The sequence below is a fragment of the Phoca vitulina genome, unplaced genomic scaffold (genome assembly GCF_004348235.1).
Source record: "Phoca vitulina isolate PV1807 unplaced genomic scaffold, GSC_HSeal_1.0 scaffold5, whole genome shotgun sequence".
NCBI lineage: Eukaryota > Metazoa > Chordata > Mammalia > Carnivora > Phocidae > Phoca > Phoca vitulina.
Genome location: NW_022589708.1, coordinates 78413300 through 78441123, shown reverse-complemented (window position 1 = coordinate 78441123; position 27824 = coordinate 78413300). Strand labels below are relative to the sequence as shown.

General features: G+C 37.5%; 1 protein-coding gene across 2 annotated transcripts in view; it reads right to left on the bottom strand.

The window, feature by feature from the left end:
* The window catches only part of XPO4 (exportin 4), a 117332-nt gene extending 90148 nt beyond the window's left edge, over nt 1-27184 (bottom strand). Inside the window, exons 1-2 of one of the 2 annotated variants that reach the window (XM_032403375.1) lie at nt 26857-27184; nt 24194-24237 (exon numbers count right to left, since the gene is read on the bottom strand). Coding sequence is in view for 1 of the 2 variants with exons in the window: in XM_032403371.1 (XP_032259262.1) it covers nt 26857-26925 (69 nt within the window). In the remaining variant the exon portion in view is untranslated. The remainder of the gene's footprint in view (nt 1-24193; nt 24238-26856) is intronic. The other variant, XM_032403371.1, reaches the window with a different exon arrangement.
* Between the last annotated feature and the right edge of the window lie 640 nt (nt 27185-27824).

The following is a 27824-nucleotide window of genomic DNA, read 5'->3' as shown; positions in this document are numbered from 1 at the left end:
CTATAGAACCTCCACCTGTCAAACTCCTTCCTCTTCAGAAACCAGAACTCATCCTTCGAATTCTGCTTCAGTCTCTCCTTCATCAGTTTTTCGTGACCTTTCCCCAGTCAGCCTGAACACAAATGATGTCTCTATCTCACCTTGTAGGATACACTACGTATCTCTACTACCCAACTTACCACAATGTACTGCAAGTATTTGCTTGCCCCTGTTTCCTTTTCTCTGACTTTTCTGACACCAGAAGCTTTATTTTACTCATCTCTAAATTCCTAGAGCCTTGCACATACCAAAAGGAGAGGCAACACAATAACTAACAGTTACTAAGTACTTAGCATTGCAAGGCATTATTTTCAATAGATGGATGGGCACGCAGATATATAATCTCATTAATCCTAATAACCTTATGAGGAAGAAACTATTATTATCCCCATTTTACAGATGAGGAAACTGAGGAATGGAGTAATCAATTTGCTCAAGGTCAAATAGAAAACAGAGTTGGAAACTGACCCTAGGGCCCTAACTCTTTAACAGAAACTACACTTAGGTGGCTCAGTACCACATAAGACTCACCATGTTTAAAGCTTGGGGGTAGAAAGGAAGTAAATTCCCTCTAAAAGTCCTCCTCTAGCACCCAATACCGACATTAGAGTGTTTTACATAGTTTGTAAAGTTTCAGTAAAGAAATAATAATAGTAAAAGAATCTTTTTGTATTGTCAGTTTATGTTCTTTCATTGTCACTAGTAGTAAAAGCTTTAAAAAAGCTCACACTTCAGAGGTGGAGTCAAATGAAATCAGAAGAGCTGGAAGAAATAGTAGGTGGTAACAGAGTACAGTAATGGTAAGAGGAAACAGCAGATGAGCAATTCCAGGTATCTTCAGGAAAACAAAAGAAACGTCAGAGAAAAATTGAGAGGTTTTTCTAAAGAGTCACACTAGCAGGAAACCTGAAGCTCACAAATTCCTAACTCAATATACTGGTGTTTCTGGCCCAGCCTACACCATATCCGGGCCACCTTCAATTTATAAAAAATCCTGAGAAAACACCGTTGGTAACACACAGCCAAGGGCATCTGAAGCTAGAACTCAAAATACACTAAGAGATGGATTAAATGACATATTTAATATGAGGGTATTTTTGGGGGGGGGGGGTTGGGAGAACCAAAGTACCTAAATAATTTCTACTCAAAAAGTATTTACTGAGTGTAAAAAGTATTTACTATACTTCAAGCACCATGTCAGAAGTAAAGGATGTAAAAATAGGGGAAAACACCCCTGACCTTATAGAGTTCTGAGTCTTAGAAAAGACAGACATTAATCAAATAATCACACAAATAATTATGACAGCCTATCATTTCTGCTACTAACTGCATTCTGGTCTCTCTGTTATCATGCTAAACTTGTCCTCAAAAAGCCAGAAACCCCACTTGCTAAATCCTATGAGACCTTTAGAATCTTTCTTTCCCTGGGCAGCTAAAATAACTTTTATTAAGGTTAACCATAATAGCACCAATTATTCCTCATGCAGAGTGCTAAGTTACATACACTCTCTCATTTAATCACAGCAACATCCCTGTACGAATTATTTCCTCTTTTACATATGGAGAAACTTAAATTCACAGATTGTCACATGCCCAAGATCACAATAAATATCATAACCAGAATTTCATCTTAAGTCTGTGTGACATCAAAGCCCATGATTTGACTCTCTTTTAGTACTAATGAGGAGATACAGCTGAGACTAGTTTCTGTCAGATAGCTAGTAGAGAAATCTGAATAATATTCTTGGCTTACTATAAACATTATTATTTACTGGACCATGAAAAAAAAAAGATCAAAGTCAGATCGAAAAATCAGGCACAACTTGTAGATAGGAAACAAGCTACAAAAGTAGAAAACAAAACTGGAAGTCATGCCATAGAGCTCATAATAAGAATTTTCTTAGCTCTAATTGCACTCTCATTTTTTAGAGAGAGAGCATGGCTTAATGTTCAAATTAGAAAATCACAGATGTACTACCTAAAAACATATTTACTGGTAGTTTTTCATTCATTCACTGAAGACTTTAAGTTAAGAATTTATTCAATTTTTAGTTTTCTCTCTATAATCTTTTCTTCAGCCTTTGGAACTTACCATTGCTCCTACCTAAATTTAAATCCATAACACATAATGATATACTTTATTACTTTAAATGTATCATACCAATATTTCACAGCACTCCACAAAGAGTAAATTCCAGATACTGGACCTTTCCAGCTAAACAAATTTGAGAGATGTGCCCTAATTAATCTCTTGTGATTTCCTAGCACATTCCCAAAAGCTGTCCTTTCAAATCTATTTTTCTCTCAAACCTCTCATCTCATGATACCCAGTACTCCAATCTCTCAGAAAATGACCTTACTTCTTCTTTCCCAAAGTGAAAGCCTTCCTGTATAATTAGCTCCTTTATGTATCTTCCTTTTCAAAAGGACTATTCTCCTATCACCTTCTTCCAACTTCTTAACAAAATATTCCCTCCCCCTCTACTTTCTGAAATCTAAATCCTCCTCCCATTCCTGCCGCACTGGCTCCCCACTCACATATCACCTCATTTCCTCCCTCATCTCTTCTCACTTCTTTATCTTAGTTATACTAAGCAATGGCACCCTGCTTTCTGCTTACAAACAGGTTTACCCTACCTTAAAAATCCTTTTAAACAATCTTACAGTCCCCTTTAATTAAAAGAATGGGATACTGGGCGCCTGGGTGGCTCAGTTGGTTAAGCGACTGCCTTCAGCTCAGGTCATGATCCTGGAGTCCCAGGATCGAGTCCCGCATTGGGCTCCCTGCTCAGCAGGGAGTCTGCTTCTCCCTTTGACCCTCCCCCTTCTCATGTGCTCTCTCTCTCTCATTCTCTCTCTCAAATAAATAAATAAAATCTTTAAAAAAAAAAAAATGGGATACTGAAACAAAATGACCAGGTTTCTAATCCCATCTCTGTAGCATAGTAGTTGGGAAACTCCCAGGCAAGGATACCTTCAGGCAAGTCAGGGTTCCCATCTAATGATGCTAATGAATGCATCTCATAATTGGTAAGAGAACTGCAGTTAAAAATACACATATGGGTCCGAGCGCCTGGGTGGCTCAAGTCGGTTAAGCGTCTGCCTTCGGCTTGGGTCATGGTCCCAGGGTCCTGGGATCGAGCCCCACATCAGGCTCCCAGCTCTGCGGGAAGCCTGCTTCTCCCTCTTCCACTCCCCCTGCTTGTGTTCCTTCTCTCACTCTCTCTGTCAAATAAACAAATAAAATCTTAAAAAAAAAAAGATACACATATGGGTCTCCCCATATTAACCTACAATAATTAATACAACTCCAATTTAAATCCCAATGAACCTTATGGTTCATCTCAGAATATGACAAGGTGATCCCAAAACATGTAAGAAAAAGGCCAAAAAGAATCAAATTAACTAGGAAAAAAGAACCTTCACAGCAGTATGCCTAAGTGAAATAAACGAGACAGAGAAAAATATTTACTTATAGAGAAAGATCTCACTTATATGTGGAATCTAACAAAAAACAGCTCTTTGTAGATATGGAGAACAGATTGGTGGCTGTGAGGAAGAGGAGGATGAAATGGGTGAAGGGGGTCAAAGGTACAAACTTCCAGTTATAAAATAAATAAGTCATGGGGATGCTATGTATACAATGGTAACTATAATAATATTGTATTGCATATTTGAAAGTTACTAAGAGAGTAGATCTTAAAAGTTCTCATCATGAGAAAAAGATTTAGTAGGTATGTATGGTGACAGGTATTAATTAATTGTGATCATTTCACAATACAAATACTGAGTCATTATATTGTATACCTGAAACTAACAAAATATTATAGGTAAGAAGTAAATAAATAAGTAACACTTTGAGGTTCAAAAAAACTATTTAAAATGTGGGGAAAGAATAAGAAAGGAGGATGGGAGGATGGGTGAAATAGGTGATGGGGACTAGGGAGAGCACTTGTGATGAGCACCAGGTGTTGTATGAAGTACTATAATACTAAACTGTACACCTAAAATATTACACTGTACGTTAACTGGAATTTAAATAAAAACTTAAAAAAAAACACAAGGCAGTCTTATACAACCAAATATGAACACTTATAAAGGCATTATAATAATTTTTAAAAATAGTAGTTGAGTAGGAAAAAACAAACACGGGAGCAGAGAATTCCCAGAAACAGACCCATGACATATGACAAATTAGTGAGGAAAGGCTAGACTATACAATAAATGGCACAGGAAAGTTGGCTACTTATAAGCAAAAACAAAAGATCAGGTATTTACTCATACCATACACAGTAATAAATTCTAGGTGGATTTAAGATTTAAAATGAAAAGCAAAACTTTAAAAAACTAATGACAAAACATAAAAAGAAACCATAGGAGAGGGGCGCTGGGTGGCACAGTTGGTTGGGTGTATTTTTGGTTTTGGCTTGGGTAATGATCTCAGGGTTGTGCGATTGAGCCCCGCGCCTCAGGCTCCCATGGAGTCTGCTTGAGATTCTCTCTCCCTCTCCCTCTGCGTTCCTGCTCGTGCTCTCTCCCTCTCTAAAATAAATAAATAAAATCTTAAAAAAAAATAAAAAAGAAAACATAGGAGAATATGTCAGAGTAGGGAAGGATTATTTTAAACTTTATAAAACGCATAAATCTTTTTAAAAATTAATAAATTCGACCGTTAAAATTATAACCTTCTAAACATTAACTGTATGTGAAAGACTAGTCATAGATCAGAAGACAATAACAGTGCTGAATATAATTAACAAAGGACTAGTATTCAGAACATAAAAACTCCCACAGAAGACAACTTATAGCAGAAACTGACAGCTACCTCCTCAATAGTCACTCCTCCTCTTCCTTGGTAAAGAACTCGAATATATAGCACTGCGCCCAGCTAGGTAACATTTCCCAGTGCCCTGCCAGGACAAGTTATGCCAATAAGATGTAAACAAAGCTTGGGGTAGGACTTCCTAAAGGGAGCTGATTCAGCTGAAAGCATATTTTCTTTTGTCTGTGGATCTTCTTTCCTGCCCCCCGGAAATGGATATGGTGGCTGTAGTTCTACTAATCATCTTAGACCACAAGACGACCTAGAAGATGGGAGACATCAGCTAAGAATTATAAATACAGAAATAGAAAGAAAAAGAAAAAAACAGCAGCAGCAGCAGCATGAGCCCCTGATGCTATCCTGGAGCCACTAGACCATCCTCAGATCACTTTAACTCCACACTTTATGTGAGAAAAAATAATCCTTTTTTTTTTTTAAAGATTTTATTTATTTATTTGAGAGAGAGAATGAGATAGAGAGAGCATGAGAGGGGGGGAGGGTCAGAGGGAGAAGCAGACTCCCTGCTGAGCAGGGAGCCTGATGCGGGACTCTATCCCGGGACTCCAGGATCATGACCTGAGCCGAAGGCAGTCGCTTAACCAACTGAGCCACCCAGGCGCCCCCCAAAAATAATCCTTTTTTAAAAGACATGACATGAAGCAGGAAACTTATTTGAAGGCTTGTTCATGGTTATCAGTTGTCTTGATATTGGAGTTTTCCGTTACATGCTGCCTAATCCAATCCAAACAATTACACAACGCAATAGAAAAGTGGCCAATGAACAAGAGGCCAGATATATCACAGAGAAGAGAGCAAACATGGCTAATAAACATAAGAACATACTCAACCTCACTAGTAACCACTGAAATGCAAATTAAAACAACAAGCTATTATTTCTGAGGGGGAATGTAAAATGATGCAGATTAAAAAAATAGTACAAAAACAAGAGCTTGGAAGTTTGGGAGTACTGTACATAGTTATAAACTTATGATAATCTAAAATGGAACATTCATTTGGATTTTAGAATTACCTAGAAAAAGTTGGTGGCCCTGAACAGCAAGGTATGCAAAAATTCATTCCTAAGCATTTATTCCCTAGAGAACCTCTCCCACACACATAGAATGTCAACAAAGACGTTCCTTCCGCACTATCATAACAAAAAAAGAGTAACAATTTGAATTACATCAACAGGAAATACTTTATAATACTGTCATATAATGGTTTATAAGGCAGGTAAGAGTGAACTGGAGCTCTATTTACCAAAGTGGATAAACTCTGAAAGTTACTCTGAATGAAGAAAGCAAATGACAGAATATATACAATATATCATCTATATAAAATTTCAAAAACTCTAAAGTATGGTAGTTTTTATTTTCCTTTGTGGGCAAAGTGTAAAAACATGGAAGGTAAGGACAAACAATTTTAAAATTATGGTTATCTTTGGGGATGAAGAAGCAGAGGCTGGAGAATGGTATCTAAAAGGGACTCAAAGGAGGCTTCAATTTTATCTGCGATAGATTATTTTTAAAATTATATGTAAAATGGCTATATTAACATTTGTTAACCCAGGAGATGAGTACACGGTTATGATTTACATTGTTCTACATACTTCTCTATTTATTTGAAACATTGCATTTTTAAAATGAGGGAACTTCCGTTCCTGACGGTTCAAGATACTCTGAACTCTTTGGCTAAAACCAAATAAAAATGGTGGATAAAATATTTCTACATTTTTTAATGTATTGCTGAGCTTACAAGAAATTAAGAAATCCTCAGAAGCTAAAAGGTAACCAAAGCAGGGATCCGAAGATGAAAGATGCCACTTATGCACTTACCCTAGAGACATTTGCCAATCCCAGGTGACTTTGAGTTTCCATTCTGACAGCTGCCCAAAGGTAAAGTCACAAGATATAATCAGGAACCTCCTAAGATGGGGACTAACAGGACATCCCTCCACATAAAACTGGGATCCTCAGAGTAAGGGTAAACCATTAAAAAACAAAAAGAAAAACAGAGAGGGAAGAAGGAAGAGAGGGAGAAAGAAACTTGCTAGTCTGGATCTTAATAATAGGTAAAAGAAGAAAATTACTTCAGACAACTTGATAACCATGAACAAGCCTTCTAAATAAGTTTCCTGCTTCATTTCAACAGGACCCATGTGGCCCCAAAATTTCAAGCCAATAAACTTAAAGTAGTCCTGTGTTGGTCATGCACCTAAGACACTTGGAGTAATGCACCATAATCCAGGTTTCAGACTTCTCCAGAAACACTTCTAAGAGCTAATACTCAAAAACTTTTAAACACATGAGGAAACATGTCACCATGACTCTGCAGAATAACAAATTAAAGAATCAAACCAACAAAACTCATAAATATTGGAAACGTTCAGAAACAGAGTACAAAAATGTTTAAAAGAACTTAAAACTGTATGATGCAAACCTTATCAAAAATAAAACCTTTGCATATCAAATGACATTATCAACAGAACAAAAAATCAATTCACAGAATGGGAAAAATTTTGTACCAATCACATATCTGATAAGGGAGTAATAGTCAGAATCTATAAAGAATTCCTAAAACTCAACAACAGAAAAACAAAGAACCCAATTTAAAAATAGGCAAAGGACTTGAATATACATTTTTTTTGGAAAGATTTTATTTATTTGACAGAGTGAGCACAAGCAGGGGGAGGAGCAGGCAGAGGGAGAAGCAGGCTCCCCGCTGCGTGGGGAGCCCGACGTGGGGCTCAATCCCAGGACTCCGGGATCATGACCCAAGCCGAAGGCAGTCGCTTAACCAACTGAGCCACCCAGGCGCCCCACATTTTTTTTTTTTAAGATTTTATTTACTTGAGAGAGGGAGAAAAAGCACAGAGGGAGAGGGAGAAGCAGACTCCCTGCTGAGCAGAGGGCCTGACGCGGGGTTCCATCTGAGGACCCCGAGATCATGACCTGAGTGGAAGGCAGATGCTTAACTGACTGAGCTACCCAGGCAGCCCTTGAATATACATTTCTCCAAAGAAGACATACAAACGGCCAGTAAGCACAGATTCCAACCTCACTCATCATTAGGGAAATGCAAATCAAAACTACAATGAGATTCTACTTTACATCTAGGAGAATGACCAAGAAAGAAAGAAAGAGAGAGGGGAGCCTGGGTGGCACAGATGGTTAAGCATCTGCCTTCTGCTCAGGTCATGATCTCCAGGTCCTGGGATTGAGCCCCATGTTGGGCTCCCCGCTCAGTGGGGAGTCTGCTTCTCCCTCTCCCTCTGCCTCTCCTCCTGCTTATGTTCTCTCTCTCTATCTCTCTGTCTCAAATGAATAAATAAAAATCTTAAAAAAAAAGAAAGAGAAAGAGAGAAAGAAAGAAAGAAAGAAGAAAAGCAAGTAACAGTTGTTGGCAAAGATATGGAGAAACTGGAACCATTACTGGTAGGAATGTAAAACATGTAGGTTTTTTTGGTTTTTTTTGTTTTTTTTTTGTTTTTTTTTAATGCAGCCACTATGAAAGACAGTATGGCAGTTCCTCAAAAAAATATTACCACGCAAGACAGCATTCCACCTCTAGGTACGTACTCAAAAGAATTAAAAGCAGGGCTTAAACAGACCATACACCAATGTCCATAGCAGTATTACTCCCAAAAGCCGAAAGGTGGAAACAACCACATGTCCACTGATGGATCAATAAATAAACAAAAGGTAATAAATATACACATATAATGGCATATATTCAGCCTTAAAAAGGAATGAATTTTTGATACATGCTACAACAGGAATGAATCTTGGAAACAATTTGCTACGTGAAATAAGCAAGAAATAAGAAAAATGCCATGTAATTCCACTTATATAAGGTATCTAAAATAGTTAAACTCATAGAGAAAGAAAGCAGAATAGTGGTTGCCTGGGGTGGGGGGTGGGGAGAAATAGGGAATTATTATTTAATGAGTACAGGGTTTCAGTTTGGGATAATGGACAAATTCTGGAGATAGTGGTGATGGCTGTACAACTCTGTGAAAGTACTCAAAAACGTTAAATTAAGGAGCAAGATAACACAACAGCTCTCTTAGGAACAACATAACAAGAGAAATTTAAATATTTATAAACATATATCTTGCTTAGATGGTAGTTACAGGGGTATATACAACTACCCAAACTCGTCAAACTAGCCACCCAAGATTTGTGAATTTTATTGTATATTAAAATGCCCCAAAAAATGTTAAAAACTTAATGGATAGATTAAAAGGCACATTAGACACACTGAGGAAAAAATTGAAAACAGATACAAAAAATTATTCAGAATGAGGAAAGGCACAAACATTAAAAGTCTTGGAGGACAAAGTGAAGGTTAGAGCCCCAGGAAACTAACCTATAGAAACCATATCATCCAGGCTTCCTCACCCTCTTCCCCCAGCTCCAGTGGCACCTTTTCTCCACCAAAAGCCACAGCTCCTGTCAGGCTATTCTCTCCTACAGCTGCAACTCTCTCAAACTCTTCACTCTCCCTCCCTGCAGATTCAGGCCCCAACAAAGGCTTCCCCATCCACTGCAGTTCCCTTACACCTTACCCCTCCACAACCTCTGTCAACAGCCTCTTCACTAACTCTTTTCAATGACCTCTTTGAGTGTTCCATTGCCAGGATCTTGACTGACACAGCATCCAGTAAGGATGGGAAAAATAAAGATTCAAAAAATAATGGCAGGAAGTATTCCAAATTGATAAGTAAATTCCAAAATTTATGAGAAACACTAAAACTCAAAGTCAGAAAGCTCAATGAATCCAAACAATAAAAAAGAAAAAAAATTATATTACTGATACTACAGTGAAACTGAAGACTTCAATTCAAAAATTAAAGAGATCTGAAAAACAGCCAAAGAAAGATAGATTACCTTCAACAAAGTAACAGATTGAAAGTGATTTCTTAAAGCAAGGAGAAACCAGACTAGAGAGAAAACAGTAGTACTGTTCTCAGAGTACTGACAGAAAATAACTATTAACTTAGAAATGTAGATCCAGGAAACACCTTTCAAGGATTAAAATGTAATTGATGACATGTTCCTGCAAATAAAAACCAAATAAAAACTCTTATTACTGAAACACTCTTCCTTTAGGAAATTCTGAAGGATATACTCCAAGAAGGAAAGTGATCCCAGAAGGAAAGCCTTGAATGCAAAGGACTATGGACAAAGAAATTGATTATGTGAATAAATCTGAACAAATATTGATATTTTAAAAATGATTAATTTGTGAAATTAATAAAGGTGATTAAGACTTTGGACAATATATAGAACATAAATCAGGAGAGGTGGTTTTAAGTTCTTGTACTGTTCTGACTGAGATAGCATATACAGATTAACTTTAAATTGAGTATGCATACTAAAATGTCTGCCATGGTCAAGAAAATAGAGAATATATACAATACAACACCCAAATTATGGAATGAGAAACAAAAGATTATCAAACCCCAAAAGAAAGCAAAAGGAAGGACCATATACACATACACAAAATAAGATAACAAAAACATGTAACTTATCAGTAATCACAAATAAATATAAATAAACTAAGCTGTAGATTGAAAAACTGAGACTGTCAGGCTGGATAAAAAAGAAAATCCAACTTTGTGCATACAAAAAACCCAAGGGCATAGAAAGGCTGAAAAGGCTGGAAAAAAAACATGCCAAGCCAATTGTCATCAGAAGTTAATGAAATTGATATAACTATGATAACAGCAGGGGAAAAAAACCAGAATTTAAAGTAAAATGTTACTAAAAAGAAGAGGGTCATCTAATAATCATTAAAGGGTTAACTGAAGCAGTATGTAAATATACAGCCTCCAATATATATAAAGCAAAAATGAGAAGACTACCAACAAATCCACTAATCTATCTCTGCCCATAACTGCTAGCTTAAGGAGACAACAAGATTTAACAAGCTTAATTTAAGAGGCATAAATACCTTGCCCCTTTACCTGGATATCACACATTCTTTTCAAATACACACTGAATGAAAACTGACAACACACTAGGCCATAGGGCATAGTAAAACAAAAAATTTTAAATAACTGATATGTACATAACATATTCTCACAAAGCAATTAAGTTAGAACTTGACTAAAAACAAAAACTAGAAAAATTCAAGGATGGCGTGCCTGGTGGCTCAGTCAAGTGTCTGACTCTTGTCAGGTCATGATCTCAGAGTCCTGGGATCGAGCCCCGATCAGGCTCCCCACTCAGCTGGGAGTCTGCTTGAGGATTCTTCCTCTCCGTCTACACCCACCTCACCCCCTCTCAAATAAATAAATCTTTAAAAGAAATTTAAAAAAAAGAAAAATTCAAGGATAAAAGAAGAAAGAATAATAGAAAACACTGACCCAAAATACTTCATATCAAAAATCTGTGATATGCAGGTTGAGTACAAGTGGAAAATGCATAGCCTTAAATGCTTATGTTGGAAATTTAAGAAGGTTAAAACAAATAAGCTAAACCTCTAACCTAAGAACTTAGAAAAATAGCAGAACCTACTCCCAAAAAATAGAATGAAGAAAATAATAAAGAGCAGAAAATGATGAAACAGAAATTACATATACAGTAAATATAAACAAAAAAAGCCAAAAGTAGTTTCTTTGGAATGACTAATAAAACTGATAAGACTCAGGAAAGAGGGGTGAAGAAACAATAAGAATTTAAGCAGGCAAGATTAAAGAAACTGTAACTACATAGGTCTTGAATAATAAAGAGATATTGAAAGAATAACAAACAACATTATGGTGATAAACATAACTTATGTAATATGGACAAATTCTTAGAAAAATAAAACAAAACTAACTTAAGAAGAAATAGAAAACTTAAACGGTCCTACAACTATTAAGTAAATTGAATCAGTTTGAAATATTTTTTCTTTTAAGCCCCCCAATCCAGATTTTACCAAACAACAGGGAATAAATCATTCCAATCCTACAGATTTCAAGAGAATACAAAAGAGGGAACACTCTTCAACCTATTTTAGGAAGTCAGCATATCATTATAAATATGCTGATACCAAAACCAGATGAGAACAGTATAAGAAAAGAAACTTACAGGCCAAGCTTACTCATGAACAGAGATGGAAAAATCTTAAAAGACAGTTCATATACCAAATACAACAATGAATTTTTTTAATAAAAAAAATAATAATGTACACTGTGACCAACTTAGTTTATCCCAGGAAAGCAAAGCTGGGTTAACATTAGAAAACTAATGTCTTTCACCACATTAACATACTAAAGAAGAAAGAATGCAGAAACATTCTTAATAAGATCCATGACTAAACTTTTGGCAAAATAGGAATAAACGGAAACTTCCTTAACCAGATAGAAAGAATTCACAAAAAAACCCACAGCAAACATCATAATAATGTTGAGACAATAAAGGCATTCCCTTAAACCATCCACAAGTGTCAGTATACCATCAGGGTCCAGTGGACTCAATTTTTGGAGTTTTTTTTTTTCTTTAATAAGCAAGTTTTTTTTTTTTTTAAATAACTAGTTGTAATGCTTGATATTTTGTGACTTGTTCTTTCTTTTCTTTTCTCTTCCTTTTTTTAGAGAGGGAGGGAGAGAGAGAGAAAGTGTTCACACCTGGTGGGGAGGAGGAGAGGGAAAAGGAGAGAGATCTTAAGCAGGCTCCATGGTCAGCAAGGAGCCCAATGCAGGCTAGATCTCAGGACCCTGAGATCATGACCTGAGATGAAATCAGAAGTCCGACACTTAACCAACTGAGCCACCCAGGCGCCCTGATTTTTGTTTTTTTCTTAGAGGTATTTCAAAGAATAAAGAGAAAGCTTTACTTTTTAAAAAACAGAATAAAATTCATTCTAATTTGAAGTCATTTATGAACCCACTAGACCCTTTTATAAGATTCATAATGGAATCTTAATAATCATATTTTTTATATCTTGAAACACTTTACCATTTCACCATTCTAAGGACTATTTCATCAGAACTCATCAACTATTCCCAACTACGCTAATGCTAAACTAACAACAAAATTAAAAAATAAGAAATGATGAAATCACCTAGAAAAGTAATGCAATAGCAAAATAAATCAACACTATTACATTAGCCTCAATTTTTCTTTTACTACATTGCTCAAGATATAGCATGACCTTTCAAGAACATATAAAATATGGAAACACCATATTCACCTTTTTTTTTTAGGTTTCATTCAATAATGCTGAGAATTCAGAATTTTTTAATTTTCACCCATAATAAGAAAGAGAAAAAGACAGACAAGACACAATTATGATGTGAATCAGAAGATGATGCACAAAGACAAAAGAACAGCACTCTAGACCTGTACTGTCCAACATAGTAGCCACTAGCCACATGTGGTTGTTTAAATTAACTTAAATTAAAAACTTAGTTCCTCAGTTGCACTAGCCACATTTCAAGTGCTTAATAGCCAAGTGTTGCTGGTGGCTAGCACATTAGACAACAAAGCAAATCCTATCACTGCAGAAAATTCTAACGGACAGACTCTATGATGATAAAATTGATCATATAAATATAATCTCAGACCCTGCGTCTACAGATGATGATATTCTAGATCATTGGCTCTCAACTTAGGCAATTTTGATCCCCCAGGGGATGTCTGGCAGTGTCTAGAGACATTTTTGGTTGCCACAACTGGAAAGTGCTACTGGTAACTAGTGGATCAAGGGCAAAGATGCTGCTAAACATCCCACGACGCACATGCCAGACCACAATGTCAATAATGGCAATGCCCTAGTTTTCTCAAATACAAGAATCAATGAATGAACCACATACTTCCAAGGACAAACGGAAATGACGGTATTCTCATCCAGTCAGTCATTACACAAGAATGACCTCATTGCCCAATATTCTGGAACAAGAACCTGGATCAGCTTGTTTTGCTAAGAGGATATATGACACTATTTTTTATTCTTACTCTTTTATTAGGTCTGTGTAAAAAAAAAATTGATATAGTTCATAAGTGGACAAATGTTAAAATGTAGGTGTGTATATAAAGGTGATGAAAAATTCATTGTCTTGATTATTCTAATTGGTGTTTATAAATCAAAAAAGGAAAATTATAATTATGAAGCAAAGAATTTGGCTATCTTCTCTTCATCAATGTTATGTGCCACCAATGTTTCCAGAAGTATGTGTTTTGATGATTCTAGTACAAGAATCAGAATAACAAGGTAAAATCTATATATTTTTTAAAGATTTTATTTGACACAGAGAGAGAAAAAGAGAGCACGTGTGCACTAGCAGAGGGAACTGCAGGCAGAGGGAGAGGGAGAAGCAGGCTCCCCACTGAGCAGGGAGCCAGACATGGGGTTCGATCCTGAGACCCTGTGATCATGACCCAAGCCAAAGGCAAACACCTAACCTACTGAGTCACCCAAGTGCCCCAAGGTAAAATCTATTAAAGATGCAGCAGTTGATATCTAAATTAGTACATACTGCATTTAAACAGTGGGAATGCAACAACCAGAAGTAATGACAGAATCTAATAATTATTTGAAATCTGGAATCAATATTTACCAATCAGAAGATGAATACAAAGAGACACACAGCCACACTCTAGATCTATGCTGCCCAATATGGCAGCCACTACCCACATGTGGCTATTTAAATTAATTAAAATTAAAATTTTAGTTGCTCCACTGTACTAGCCCATTTCAAGTGCTCAATAGCCACATGTTGCTACCAGCTACTGTATTGGAGAGTGTGGATATATAGAACATTTCCATCAACCAGAAAGTTCTATCAGCACTACTCTACTAGAAATTTAATTAACTCAACAAATATTTATTGAGTGCTTACTCTAAGGTTGCCTTGATTTATGTGCTTTGATGCAAAGTTATCTGATACATTAAAGTACAAAATAACACAATACTTATAGAGGACTTACATGTGTCAGGAGCTTTGCTAAACACTTTCTTTTAATGTAAATGAAATCATTTATTCTTAACATTAACTACATGAGATAGGTACTATTATTTTTCTATTGTAGAGATGAAGAAACAGACACACGGAGGTTAAACGATTTGCCAAGTGTCACACAGCTAGTCGGAAGCCAAGAAGAATCCAAATAGTCTGGCTCTGGAGCCTCTACGTTATACCGCCTTTCCACAATTTCTAAATTTCAGTAATTTTCCATGTGTGCTTACTAACATAAGCAACAGGGTGATTTTTCTAATACCTCATCTGAGTAGCTATCATACTACTGATTTCCAATTAGTTTTCTAACCCCTGCCACAAAACCACAGAATAAAGATAGGCCAGCTTTTTAAAGTTATTAATCTTATTCAAAGATTGGGGTCAAATAATTTTATATTAAAACGTGGATATATTACGAATTAGAATGAAATTTCTATTAACTTTTAAGAAAAAAGTTAAGAAATTTTGAGCTTCTACAAGCCATTGTAAGGTATTCCCAGCTTCCCCCAAATATGTATTCATTCTCCTTTCCCATAAGAGTCACTGTGGCATTAAAAATTTTTTTTAAATATTAGTTTATCCCCCCCATACCCTAACTTTGTTCAGAATTTCATCAGCTCTTTGCTGAACAACTTCAACGGCCTCCTAACTGGTCTTCCTACCTTGCATCTTGCTTCCCTCAATCAGATTTTCACTTATCGAACCACAGGTCTGTCAAGTCACCACTACTGGGTGAATTCAAGCTAAATTATTGCGGCAAATAAGGCCTTAAGATAACCCAGACCCTGCCTATTTCCCTATTCCCAAGGCTCATCTCATAGTACTTCCTTCCTCATTTATTCGTGCACTTTTTTCATTCAAATATTATTGAGCAAATACTATATGCAAACAAGATCCTTGAACTAATACATATTGGAGTCTAACAAGGGAGACCAACATTTATTTGTTAATCACACAAATAAATGTAAATTTTCAAATGTGGCAGGTGTTATGAAAGAACTACACAGTTATCTAAGCGTAGGACAGATGAATCTCACCTTTCAGGGAAGCTAAGAAAGGTTTTCCTCAAAGTGACTGTGGAGAGACCTGAAGGGTTAGGTGAAAGTGAAGAACATTCTAAGCAGAGGGAAAAGTATATGAAAGGTCCTGGGGCAGGATGAAGAACAGGAAAGTGAAAGACTGAAAAGAGAACTGGCGTGGCTGAGACAGAGAAAAAGCAACGGAAGAAGTGTTCTAAGAAGCTGAATAGATAAAAACTTACTCAATGCCTTGCAAAAAGCAAGCAGTAATAAAACCTCAATTCAAACTTGCGTCTGTCTCTGAAACCTACCACTATACTCTAGGCCTTCCCCTATCTGTTCATATATTTCAGTCCATAAATTACTACCAAATGTCTACTATATGCCAGGCAATGTGCTAGATGCTTCAGACACAACAATGAGTCAATGATAAGCAAAAACAGAACCCCTGTCCTCATGGAGCTTACAACCTACTAGATGAGTCAATCGTACAAATAAATACCATAAAATGGCAGGTATAATAAATATTACTAAAGTAGATGATGTTATGAAAAAACAATTTAACCTAAGAGTGGTCAGGCTTCTTTGATAAAGTAAACTACATTAAGATCTGAAGAATTAAATGTTAACTAGGAAGAAAGGGGAGAACGGTGTTCCAAGCCAAGGGAATACATACACATGAAGTTCCAGAAGGAGGAAGCAACTCAAATATAATGGACTAAAGCCCCTCAAGCTGTAGCCTAAGGCCAGTTTCAAGAGTGTGACCTGTGCAGTCTCATAAGGCCCAACTCTCTAAAAGGCCCCATGCTTAATTTGATACTCTGCTGTTGCCATTTTTAAATTCTTAATAATTTTATTTCTGAACTTATGTTTTGCAGGTGAAGCCCAGTGGGACAAGAGAGCATGTGCAGGAGCTGCGAAGACAGGATGGTGGCCTGGGACACATGCATGTGCCTCAAGGCAGTCTGGGGTGCCACGAGTCCCAAGGTGGCTCTGATCAAAGCTGGGCCCAACTAGCAGCAGCTCCAGAACCTACCATGGGAAGCCACCTTGCCTGCTCATGCCCCAACCCTATCCCTGAGGCACTTGCACAAACATTAACTTTCCAGTCTAAGCACTGTGACAAGAACTCAAGGAGTAAACTTTGTCAGTAAATTACAGAAGAAAATTGTACAAATAGACATTGCAATAAAGCATTTCAGGGAGTTATTAGAATTCTTCAGAGTTTAGAGTCTGATTTTCAAAACTTCTACAGCAAAGCAAAAGTCTCCAGGCTTGGAAATAAAAATTGTATTCAATAGAAAAGATACTATTTTAGTATAAAGCTCTGAAAGACAATTTTATTAATCAGAAAGACAATTTATTATATGAAAGACATTTATTAATCACAAAGACAATTTAATTTTTCTTTTATAACTGAAGACATAATGGCAAGATGCATAAAAACACATCTTTAATTGTATATAAATTTAATCATACATAAATCATTAAGCAAGCTACTTTTGGTTTCTTCTATGACCTCTACAAGTAACAAGAATTGTTAAAAGAAACATTAAAATATTGTATAAAGTTACATCTAAAACTAAATTCAGCATGAAGTCTTTAAAAAAAAAAAGTTCTGTAAGAATCATAGCTCTAAAATTTGTATTTGTAAATAATTAGCCAGAAATTTATCCCAAAGTTATCACAGCCTATAAAATATAACTCTAGTAATAGCTGCATCAGTAGAAAGATCCTATTCAAAATAATTATCAAAAATTTACAATCTTGCATTTGCCAAGAGCAACTGACATCACTTTCAATTATACCAACTGAAAACAAACTGGCTAAAAGTAAAAATTCTGATGACCTAATAAATTTGTAGAAAAGCCAGAAATATCTTATGACCAATCAAGATTCCACATAAAATGTTATTTATTATGTTATGTAAAATTATACCAAAATACTTTTACAATTTATAAGTTTGCTATTATCCAGAAAGCATTATTACTCCTACTATACTTTGTAAGTATAAAATATAAAGGAAAAAGCTTTATGTTTTAAAGCCTCTAATGGCACTTCTTCCCTGCTTTTTGAACAAGGAGCCCCACATTTTCATTTTACATGAGGCCCCACAAATTATGTAGCCAGTCCTGGCTGGGAAACAAAGAAAGTAGACAGGAATTGGCTTATGGCTGGAAGATGAGGCAGGGGCCAACAAGGGTTCTGAGCTTTCAGAACCCTATTGTGGAAGCCATTAAAGTTGGAAGAATGAAATGAGACATAGCCTAGTAAATCAGAACCTTTACAGATAAGATAGCGTTCTACAGTTTTAACAACCACCCTAAGAATAATTATGCACCTTCTAAACTTTGAAAGCCCCTACTTTAGAATATTCTCTTTGTCATTTTATAGTGGGCCTAATTTTTCCCACCATTATAAGTGAATACAACTTGGCCTGAGAATAAATCCATATCCCTTCTCCAAAATAAACTTTATTGGTTTTCTAGTAGCTTTCTCAAAATAGTTTTCTTCCTTTTATTTGCTAGCAAGATTATTATGCTTAACTAGCACTGATTAAAGAAAACTGCAGAAATGGGACCTAACTTACAAATGTAATTTTTATTCAGCCTCAGCCATGAGACAGCTTTTAATTTTGAGATAAATACAGAATAGTCAAGAAAGTAATCATAGACTTTAAAAATACATGCAACATTCAAATTTATCAGAATGACATATTAGTGTGTGACTCAATGTTTTATATTGTAAAAAATTCAAACTATATTGAAATGTAGAAAGGATTCTTTCCACTTCCAATCCCATCCTCTAGATACCCATTCTTAAAAACTTAGTATGTATCTTCCAATTCTGTTTCTATACATATACAAATATATGCAAAGATTTTTTTTTTTATTTAGAAAGCAAAAACAAGATCATATATTCTGTCCTTCACTTTTTACCCTCAGTTTGAGGTTCTTTCCATGTCCATTTTGATCTTTCCATTAAAAAAAATAACACTACCATATATTGAACCCACATTTCTTGTGAGTTCCAGAGGCTAACATATCACCAACTATCTACCAGAAAGTTTTAATTTTTTATACCTGTGGCTAGCATTAAAGCATAGTCTGTTTTTCTATTATCTGTTACCTTCACAATGTGAAATACCATTTTATTTTATTTTATTTTTTAAGATTTTTTTAAATTTATTTGACAGAGAGAGAGAAAGCACAAGCAGGGGAAGCGGGAGAGGGAGAAGCAGGCTCCTGCTGAGCAGGGAGCCTGATGCAGGACTCGATCCCAAGACCCTGGGATCATGACCTGAGACAAAGGCAGACGCTTAACCATCTGAGCCACCCAGGCGCCCGTGAAATATCATTTTAATCAAAGTTCTGTTTTTGGACCATTCTTTCAATTTTCCATTCTTTTCCCATGCCAGCACTACAGTGTTTCAATTACTGTAGCTTTTTTCATTGTTTATTTATTTTACTTTATTAAAGATTTTATTTTTAAGTAATCTCTACACCCAATGTGGGTCTTGGGAGTCGCAGGCTCCACCAACTGAGCCACCCAGGTGCCCCTCAATTACTGTAGCTTTTGAATAAATTTTAGTAACTGTACATCAAGTCCTCCAAACCCTTCATTTTCCTTTTTAAAAAATGCTGTTATTCTCATACAACTATTCTTCCAGATATATTTTCTAATTAATTAGTCATATTTTTCTCCCACCTCAAAAAAGGGTGAGGAGGAAAGAAAGATTTTGATTGACATTACATTCAATTTATAGATTAATGAGGGAGGAATTGCCACCTTACCAAATTAATTCTTTGAATTGAGGAACACAGCCTTCATCTAATTCAGATTTCCTTTTGTATTCTTCAAATAAGCTATATAATTTTCTTCATAAAAAGTTGCATGTTTAATAGTGTTCTATAATTTATTCCTACAGTTTTTATAACTGAAGGAATGAGGTCTTTTTTTCCAATTTAACTTGATCACTGTTGATAGAAAAGAAATCTCACAATTCATTTATGTCTTATATCTGGCCACGTGACCAAATAACTATTCTAATAGTTCTTTTTTTTTTTTTTTTTTTAAGATTTTATTTATTTGTCAGAGAGAGAGAGAAAGAGAGAGCACAAGCAGGGGGAGTTGCAGGTAGAGCAGGCAGAGGAAGAAGCAGGCTCCCCGCTGAGCAAGGAGCCAGATACGAGACTCGATCCCAGGACCCTGGGACCATGACCTGAGCCGAAGGCAGATGCTCAACCAACTGAGCCACCCAGGTGTCCCACTATTCTAATAGTTCTAATAGTTTAATTTCCTTGGATTTTTTTTTCTGGATATCGCCTGCAAATAATTATCTTTTTTACTTTTCTTTCCAATATTTGTACTTACTCCTTTTTCTTATCTTACTGTATCAGCTAGGCCCTCCAAGTGTTAAGTAATAATTATATTACGACTCCCTATTTTACTCGTAAGAATATCACCATTTACTAGTGGTTTGAAAGAACTTTATTGTATTTTTTAAGTCAATTCCTAGTTTATTGAATTTTTAATCATGAAAGGCTGTTAAATTTTATCAACTGCCTTCTAGGTATCTATGGATGATTTCAAAGGTCTTTTCACATTTCTCTGGATCACTGGCCATGTTCCAATTAGTGGAGTATGACACAAGTCCAACTGCAAAATACACATTTAATTGAACTTTATTTTTTATTTTTTTTTATTTTTTTTTAAAGATTTTATTATTTATTTGACAAAGAGAGACACAGTGAGAGAGGGAACACAAGCAGGGGAAGTGAGAGAGGGAGAAGCAGGCTTCCCGCAGAGCAGGGAGCCCGATGCGGGGCTCGATCCCAGGACCCCGGGATCACGACCTGAGCCGAAGGCAGACACTTAACGACTAAGCCACCCACGCGCCCCTTTAATTGAACTTTAAATAAAAATTCCCCACTAACTAGTTTTTGGAAAAAAACTATTAGTGCCAGTATTCTAATATCTAGTGCCAAACAGAGACTAAAAGACAAAATTGAAATAAATAAAAATGGGGGCGCCTGGGTGGCTCAGTCAGTTAAGTGTCTGCCTTCAGCTTAGGTCATGATCCTGGAGTCCGGGGATCAAGCCCAGTGCTGGGCTCAGCAGGGAGCCTGCTTCTCCCTCTCCTCTCACTATCTCTATCTCAAATAAATAAAATCTTAAAAAAAAAAAAGAAAAATGCTTACTCAATATAATGCATCTTTCCAATAAGAAAAGTAAATGCTACAATCAAAATTCTTAAATTCATGACATGTTCATTATTGATTACAAAAAAATAAAAGCATTGCACCTTATACATAGAAGCGGCTCAGTCAGTTGAGTGTCCTACTCTTGTTTCAGCTCGGGTCATGGTATGGAGCCCTGCCTTATTGGGCTCCACGCTCAGCGGGGACTGTGCTTCTCTCCTTCTCCCTCTGCCCCTCCCCCCACTACATAGCGAGAGAGGGAACACAAGCAGGAGCAGAAGGAGAGGGAGAAGCAGGCTTCCCGCTGAGCAGGGAGCCTGATGCGGGGCTCGATCCCAGGACCCCGGGATCATGAACTGAGCCAAAGGCAGATGCTTAACGACTGAGCCACCCAGGCGCCCCTAAAATAAATAAATCTTAAATAATTAAATAAATGCTCAAATACTCCCCACGCATATGGCATTCAGTTTTCTCAGGCCTTCATACAAATATATCCCTCTACTTGGGATACCCCTCACCCAATTGGAAAACTCCAACTTGTCCTTCATTGACTACTCCGCTTAAGGATCTCCTGTTCCAAGAAGCCCTTTTCTAGGTCCCCAACTCAGTCTGATAGATGTCCCTCCTCTGTACTCTCAGAGCACTAGTATATACTTCCATTATATTACCTAACAACTGCTTAATAGTTTTGCCTTTCTCCCTCATTGGACTATGCTCTCCTTGAAAACAATGTCTTTCACCTATCTCCTTAGCATACACAGCATTATGCCTAGCAAATACATATGGAAGAAATGCTCTAGAATGAATGAATGGCCAGACTTAACTCCAAATCCAAACCAGCTATGGGACCACAGGCAAATCACTTACCATCTCTGAATCTCAGATTTTCTTTATAAAGTTTAATATCTCTTCTATTTACTTCACAGGATTGATGTGAGAATAAAATAAGAACTTTTAATATCTCACTACAATTTTGCAGATGCTTTCAAAATAATAACCAGATTCCACTACAATAAAAACCATGATAACCAATCATAAAATTGCTCTAATTAAAGCTGCATTTACACTTACTAAATCCATTTTGGTTTTAAAACAATTGTAGTAAATTATTTTTCTTTGGAGTATCAGTTAACATATGTACTCTGCAACATCTTATATTAGCACTACACACACTCACAAAGGACAATCCCTAACAGCTCAAGCAAGCCAGGAAAACAAAATAGGAAATTCAAGAAATTCAAGAAAATAAATAAAGCATTTTTCAGGTTTACTGTTCAAACAAATATGCTATTAATACTAAAAGAACACTATACTTTTCCATTATGATGTCTCTAAAATTAAAACACATCCTACATTTTATATCTATTCACGCACACACACAAAATGGAAATAAACTTCCTTTACAATCCATCCACAAGGAGGTGAATAAAGAAAGGCACAGGAAGATACGGATTACACAATTTCATTAGTGTAAAAATATACATTTTAAAAATGATATGCGCACTTCTTGAAGGCGGGGCAGTTATGCAGCCTCAGAACAAGGTCCCTGTCACCCCTTGGTCCCAGCTGTGAGGGAATGACCATCTCTGTGAGGTTCAGACATGATTTTGTTAACCTTGGGGTCTACCAGCCCTACGTACTCTCTATGTTGGATGTGTTTCTAATCGTAAAATTGCTATCGGCATTGTAGACGCTGTGTTACTTTTATGCTGGTCCTACTGATTTATAATTATCCACAAATAAATATTTACATGGTATAAAAAGAAACCAAACAAATGAAAAAATAAAAAATAAAAATGATGTATGTATGCTCTTATATGCCTAGAGATTTTTTTTAGATTTATTCATTTAAGAGAGTGTGTATGCGCACGCATGCATACGCATACACACACACACACCCACCCACACACACACACACGTGGGGCAGAGGGAAAGGGAGAGAATCTCAAGCCGACTCTGCCCTGAGCACGGAGACCAACTCAGGGCTGGATCATGACCTGAGCCGAAATCAAGAGTGGGATGCTTAACCAACTGCGCCACCTAGGCGCCCCGCCTAGAGATTTTTAACATGTGTACTCAAGAAACAGTCATGTCTGAAAAGGCAATGGGAGCTTAGGGAACTTTTACTTTCCCCTATACACCTTTCTGCACAACTTGAATTTCTTACTATTCAGAAAGGTATCTGCAAAATTTTTTAAGTTAAGGATATTTATAGTATTCTCATTCATGTAAAAAAAAAACAACTATATAATGTGTATTATAAAAGCACAGGAAAAAAGGCATATTCAAACTTAATACAGACTGCTTAGGGAAGGGGGACTGAGAGTGGGGAAAGGAAGAAGAGGGAGATTCATTTTTTATTGTGTATTTGTGTGCTATACTTTAAAATATGTTCCAGTATTACTGCTATAATTTTAAATAACAGAAAATGTGTCTACAACACCAAATTTTCAGGTCTGTAATGTAACGTACTAAATTCATGCAGTCAGAGAGAAGACTCTCACTAATAAGAATGTTAGCACTAAAGTGTGGTCAACTTTACTTACTCTAGTATATATTTAATATACTCTCAAAAATTTAGGGTTAGGTATCTTAAGCAAAAGCCAATAAATGGAATCTTTTTTGCAGAAGAAACGTTCAGGACCTATTTAAATAATATTCCATCTGCACAATGCTTTCAGAATAGATAACTTCACTTGCACAGCTGCTAACCTACAGAAGTCCATTCTCATTCTAGTTTTTTCACCTTCAAATTTATTTTCTAGCAAGTAACCTCACTGTCTTAAATCAGAAGATTAAGCAGTATTTGCAAGCATCTACAGAAAATACTCCCTGTTACTACTTGAGGCAGGGGGAGAATCACTGTGTTAAGATCTATAAAATCAATAAATATATTTTTCATTCTAAAGGTCTAATACACTATCTGGCAGCTTATCCAATAACCTAAATAGGATTGAATATAGATATTTACAATGAAGCAACTGCAATATCCAAAAACACATTTCAAAATTTCCCATCAAGCAATAAAATGTAACATTTATGGTATTATAATATGTTGACTTTGAGAAGCAACATGGCTGAGTAAAAAATTTATTAAGTTCTGAAATAGGAGTCTGGTGATCTAGGTTCTGGATCACTCTTCTCACTAATTTGTTCTGTGACCTACCTTCGGCAAGTCACTTCTACCTCTTTGAACCTCAGTTTCCCCATCTGTAGAATGGAAGGGAGAATGCTTAGACTAGGTTCTTATTTTTCAGGTCTCTACTTCCTTAGAAATGCTGATAAAAGCTATAAACCCTATTACCAAAAATGTATGTTTGCACCAAAAAATTTGCTTACAATTTCCTTCTGATATCCATTGTGGACTAAGGCCTCTGTACTAAAAGATGTCTTGAGATTATTCTGCACACTAAAACTCTACACCAAATTTCATAAAAGAAATATATGGATACCAAATGGAAAAATTAAGCAAAATGATTGCGAAAGACATCATTAATTACTTTGAATCCCAAAACATATTAACAATTAAAATATATAGCAATTTCCTATAAACGAGATTTCCTCAGATGATGGGTAAGTGCTAAAATCATTCGTCCTTTTTAAAAATATTCTAATGCTTAATAGTTGAAGATTTAACAATCTTAACTATCCCCAAATGAATTTATTTACTTGCTTTCTAGTCGCACTGCCCTTTAGGTTAAGAGCCACAAACTGGTAACACACAAATCTGAGTTGGCGTCCCCACTCTACAACTTTCCTTGTAAATTTGGATAAATTATCTAGCATTTACATGTTTCAGTCCCTTAGTCTATAAAATGAAAATGAAAGTAATAATTACCACCTCATAGTTAGTAAGAATTAAATAAGGTAGCATCTGGCTTAGTGCCTCACACATAGTAAGCACTTAATGAATGTAAGCTGTTACTACTAATAATAAATTGGAATTCAGCTTTCATACCAAGAAATAATGCAGTAATTGTTACTCCTACTACACATTTGTGGTCCACATTTGTGACAAGTGGAAACTTTGAAAAACAAATTTCCTATTTTTAATAACATTTTTTTTCAATACTATTCTCTGGAAAGATTAAAAAGTATGTAAATGGATATCTACACAACATATATAAGAGGTGGTGAGGTAGAGTAGAAAGAGACCCAGCTTTAGAGTCAGACAGATCTGAGTTCTGAACCTAAATCATCAACTTAGTAATTATGTAATCCGGGCCACTTAAACTCTCTCAACCTTGTAAAGCTGTTGCAAGGATTAATAAAGTATGTAAAACATCACACACAGTATCTGGATGTAGTATGCACTCAATAAACAATACTTATTGCTATTCTTCTCAGCTACTCCCTTACAGACAATAAAATCAGCTTTGCCAGGGAAGAGGGACGGTACTGGTACTGGCAAACACAAGTGCTAATTAGTGCAAGACACTAATTTTATCCTATCAATGTAAGAACTAAGGCAGTGTTTTTTGGGGTCACATACTCCTTCCAGAGTCTCAATAGGGTCCCTGGCTCCTAGAAATTTTTCAGATATTTCAGGAAACACCAAGTCAGGTATTTTAAGAACCTCTATTAAGGAGAATACTAGCTAGTTTCTTCTGGACTTAACTTGGAAGAGTCTGAAAACTTTACTCAGTTTTCTGACAAAACGATTCACTTAGCTTTGCTCATAATGAAGCAAATAAACCCTGCTTTTATTAGACTTCTAAATTTAGTTAAATTTCATGAGCTATCTGGTGTTGTGTGTGAAAACAAAACTTGGTAAGTGGAACTACAAACTATGCTAGAATTAGTTCAAATACTTTTAAACGTGATGCTCGAACATATAATCCAAGCACCGAACGAAAAGGAAAGAAGTTAGTTAAATACATACATACATACATACATACATACAAACATATATACATAAAACGAAGCTAGCTGTATTCGATTCTTAGAAAGGCTGGATCAATTCAAGCAATCAACCGAGCCTCTAACTTCCAAAAAAAAAACAACAACAACAACAACAAATACAGTTTACTGAGTAACTGAATATAGTTTATCCTTACTTCTACTCTCTGCGTGGAATACTTTTGTTATCCTTTAACTCAGCCTTCTCAAATTCCCTGGGCAAATAACATACTCATCAAACTGTTCACTGTATAGTGTTAAGAACGAAGTCAACGAGCACCTTAGATTCAGCTCTCCTTAATGCGCGACCCACAGGGAGCTTGGTACTTTAATAAAGTTTTGCCCCAATGACCTTGGTCCCAAAAATTCCCCTCCCTCCCTCCCTCCTGCCGGTCCTTCCACGTGCTGGCGGCTGCGGTTACCCCAGAGGTGGCTGCAGGTCAGAGAAAGAGCTTGAGGACCCGCATGCTCGAAGGGAACAAGGGTTGCTAACAGCACCTGGGCTGGACCATCCCTTCCTTCCTTCCTGGCACCAACTCCCCAGCGGCGCACATACTGCCCCCCGACCAAAGCCCTGCGGGGATGACCCGGACCTCACTCCCCGCGCCTCGCTCTCGACCCAGTCTGCTGGGCAGGGCGTACGGTGAAGACGGTGGCACAGGAAACCCTTTTTCCTTCAGTACCATATTCCGTCGCCCGACCGGAGTGCCAGACACCTAGGGGAAGTGGACAGCCCCAGGAAGAGGGGGGAACGAAGGCAGAAGGAAAGTAGGATGGAGAATCCTGCGCCACGCCACCGCCACCTCCTCCACTTCCAGGGCTCCCTGGAGGCCCTTGCCGGTCGCCAGCTTAGCGAGCGGGAAGGCCTGGCACGGCAGAGCCAGCCAGAGGCCCGCAGATGCTGGGGTGCGGGGGTCGCGGTGTACTCACCATCAGAACTTTGGCCGCGTTCTCCAGCTGAGCGATCACTTCTGGGGGCCCAAGCGCCGCCGCCATCATGGTCTCTCTTCAATGACGCGCCATGCGCTGCATTATGGGAGCGGGCGCCGCGGCCGGCCAATCGCCGCAGCGACCCCGGAGCCTCACGCGCTCCCAGAGGCCGTCGCAGCCGCCGTCGACGCTGGCGTCGCGGGCCCCGCGGGCCTGGTTTGGCCGCCGGGTTACGGGCGGCGGGAAGGAGAAGAAAGTGAGTCAGGCCTCCTCGTTGGGGCGGGAGGCGCCTGCAGTGCGGCGCCGCGCAAGACCCGGGCGGTTGACCCAGAAGGTGACTGCCGCGGCTACGGGCCCGCGCATGCGTGCTGTCCGGCACCTGAGCCTCTCGGCTTCTTCAGCCCTTGTGCCCACGAGCCGCTGGGTTCTCTCCACGGTGAACACACCCCACACCATCACCAGGCATTACCCGAGACGCCGGCAAGCTCTCTGGTCTCTACTCTTCACTCCGTCCACCCCGACCTCTCCTTTTCCTTCCACGCTCCACGCAGTGTAGGATCTCACTTGGAACTGCTCTCCCCACTTCCTCTCCTGGGAGTGCGCCGCCTTTCAGAACATCTCTGTCCTCGGAGTCCTGATTCTCTGTCCCTCCTTGCCAAAAAAAAGAGGGGGTGTGTGTGTGGGGGGGAACATTCCAGGATAGAAAGGTTCGTTTTCTTAATGGGAGGTCCTGTAGGAGATTCCTCCAAATTTATTTGGACAGCAGATCATTGCGAGCTCTTTTCAAGGGCTGTGTGTCATACTGGAAAGTGAAAAAGCAGGAATCCTAACCTTGACTACCCTGCTTCTTGGATTCAGAAAGAACTCATTGTCACCCGTTTTGTCGGGTTTAAGGAAGTCGTAATAGCAATGTTAGTTATGGAATCCATGTTGACAGGTACTTTATAAAGTATTTCAACTTTCCCTCC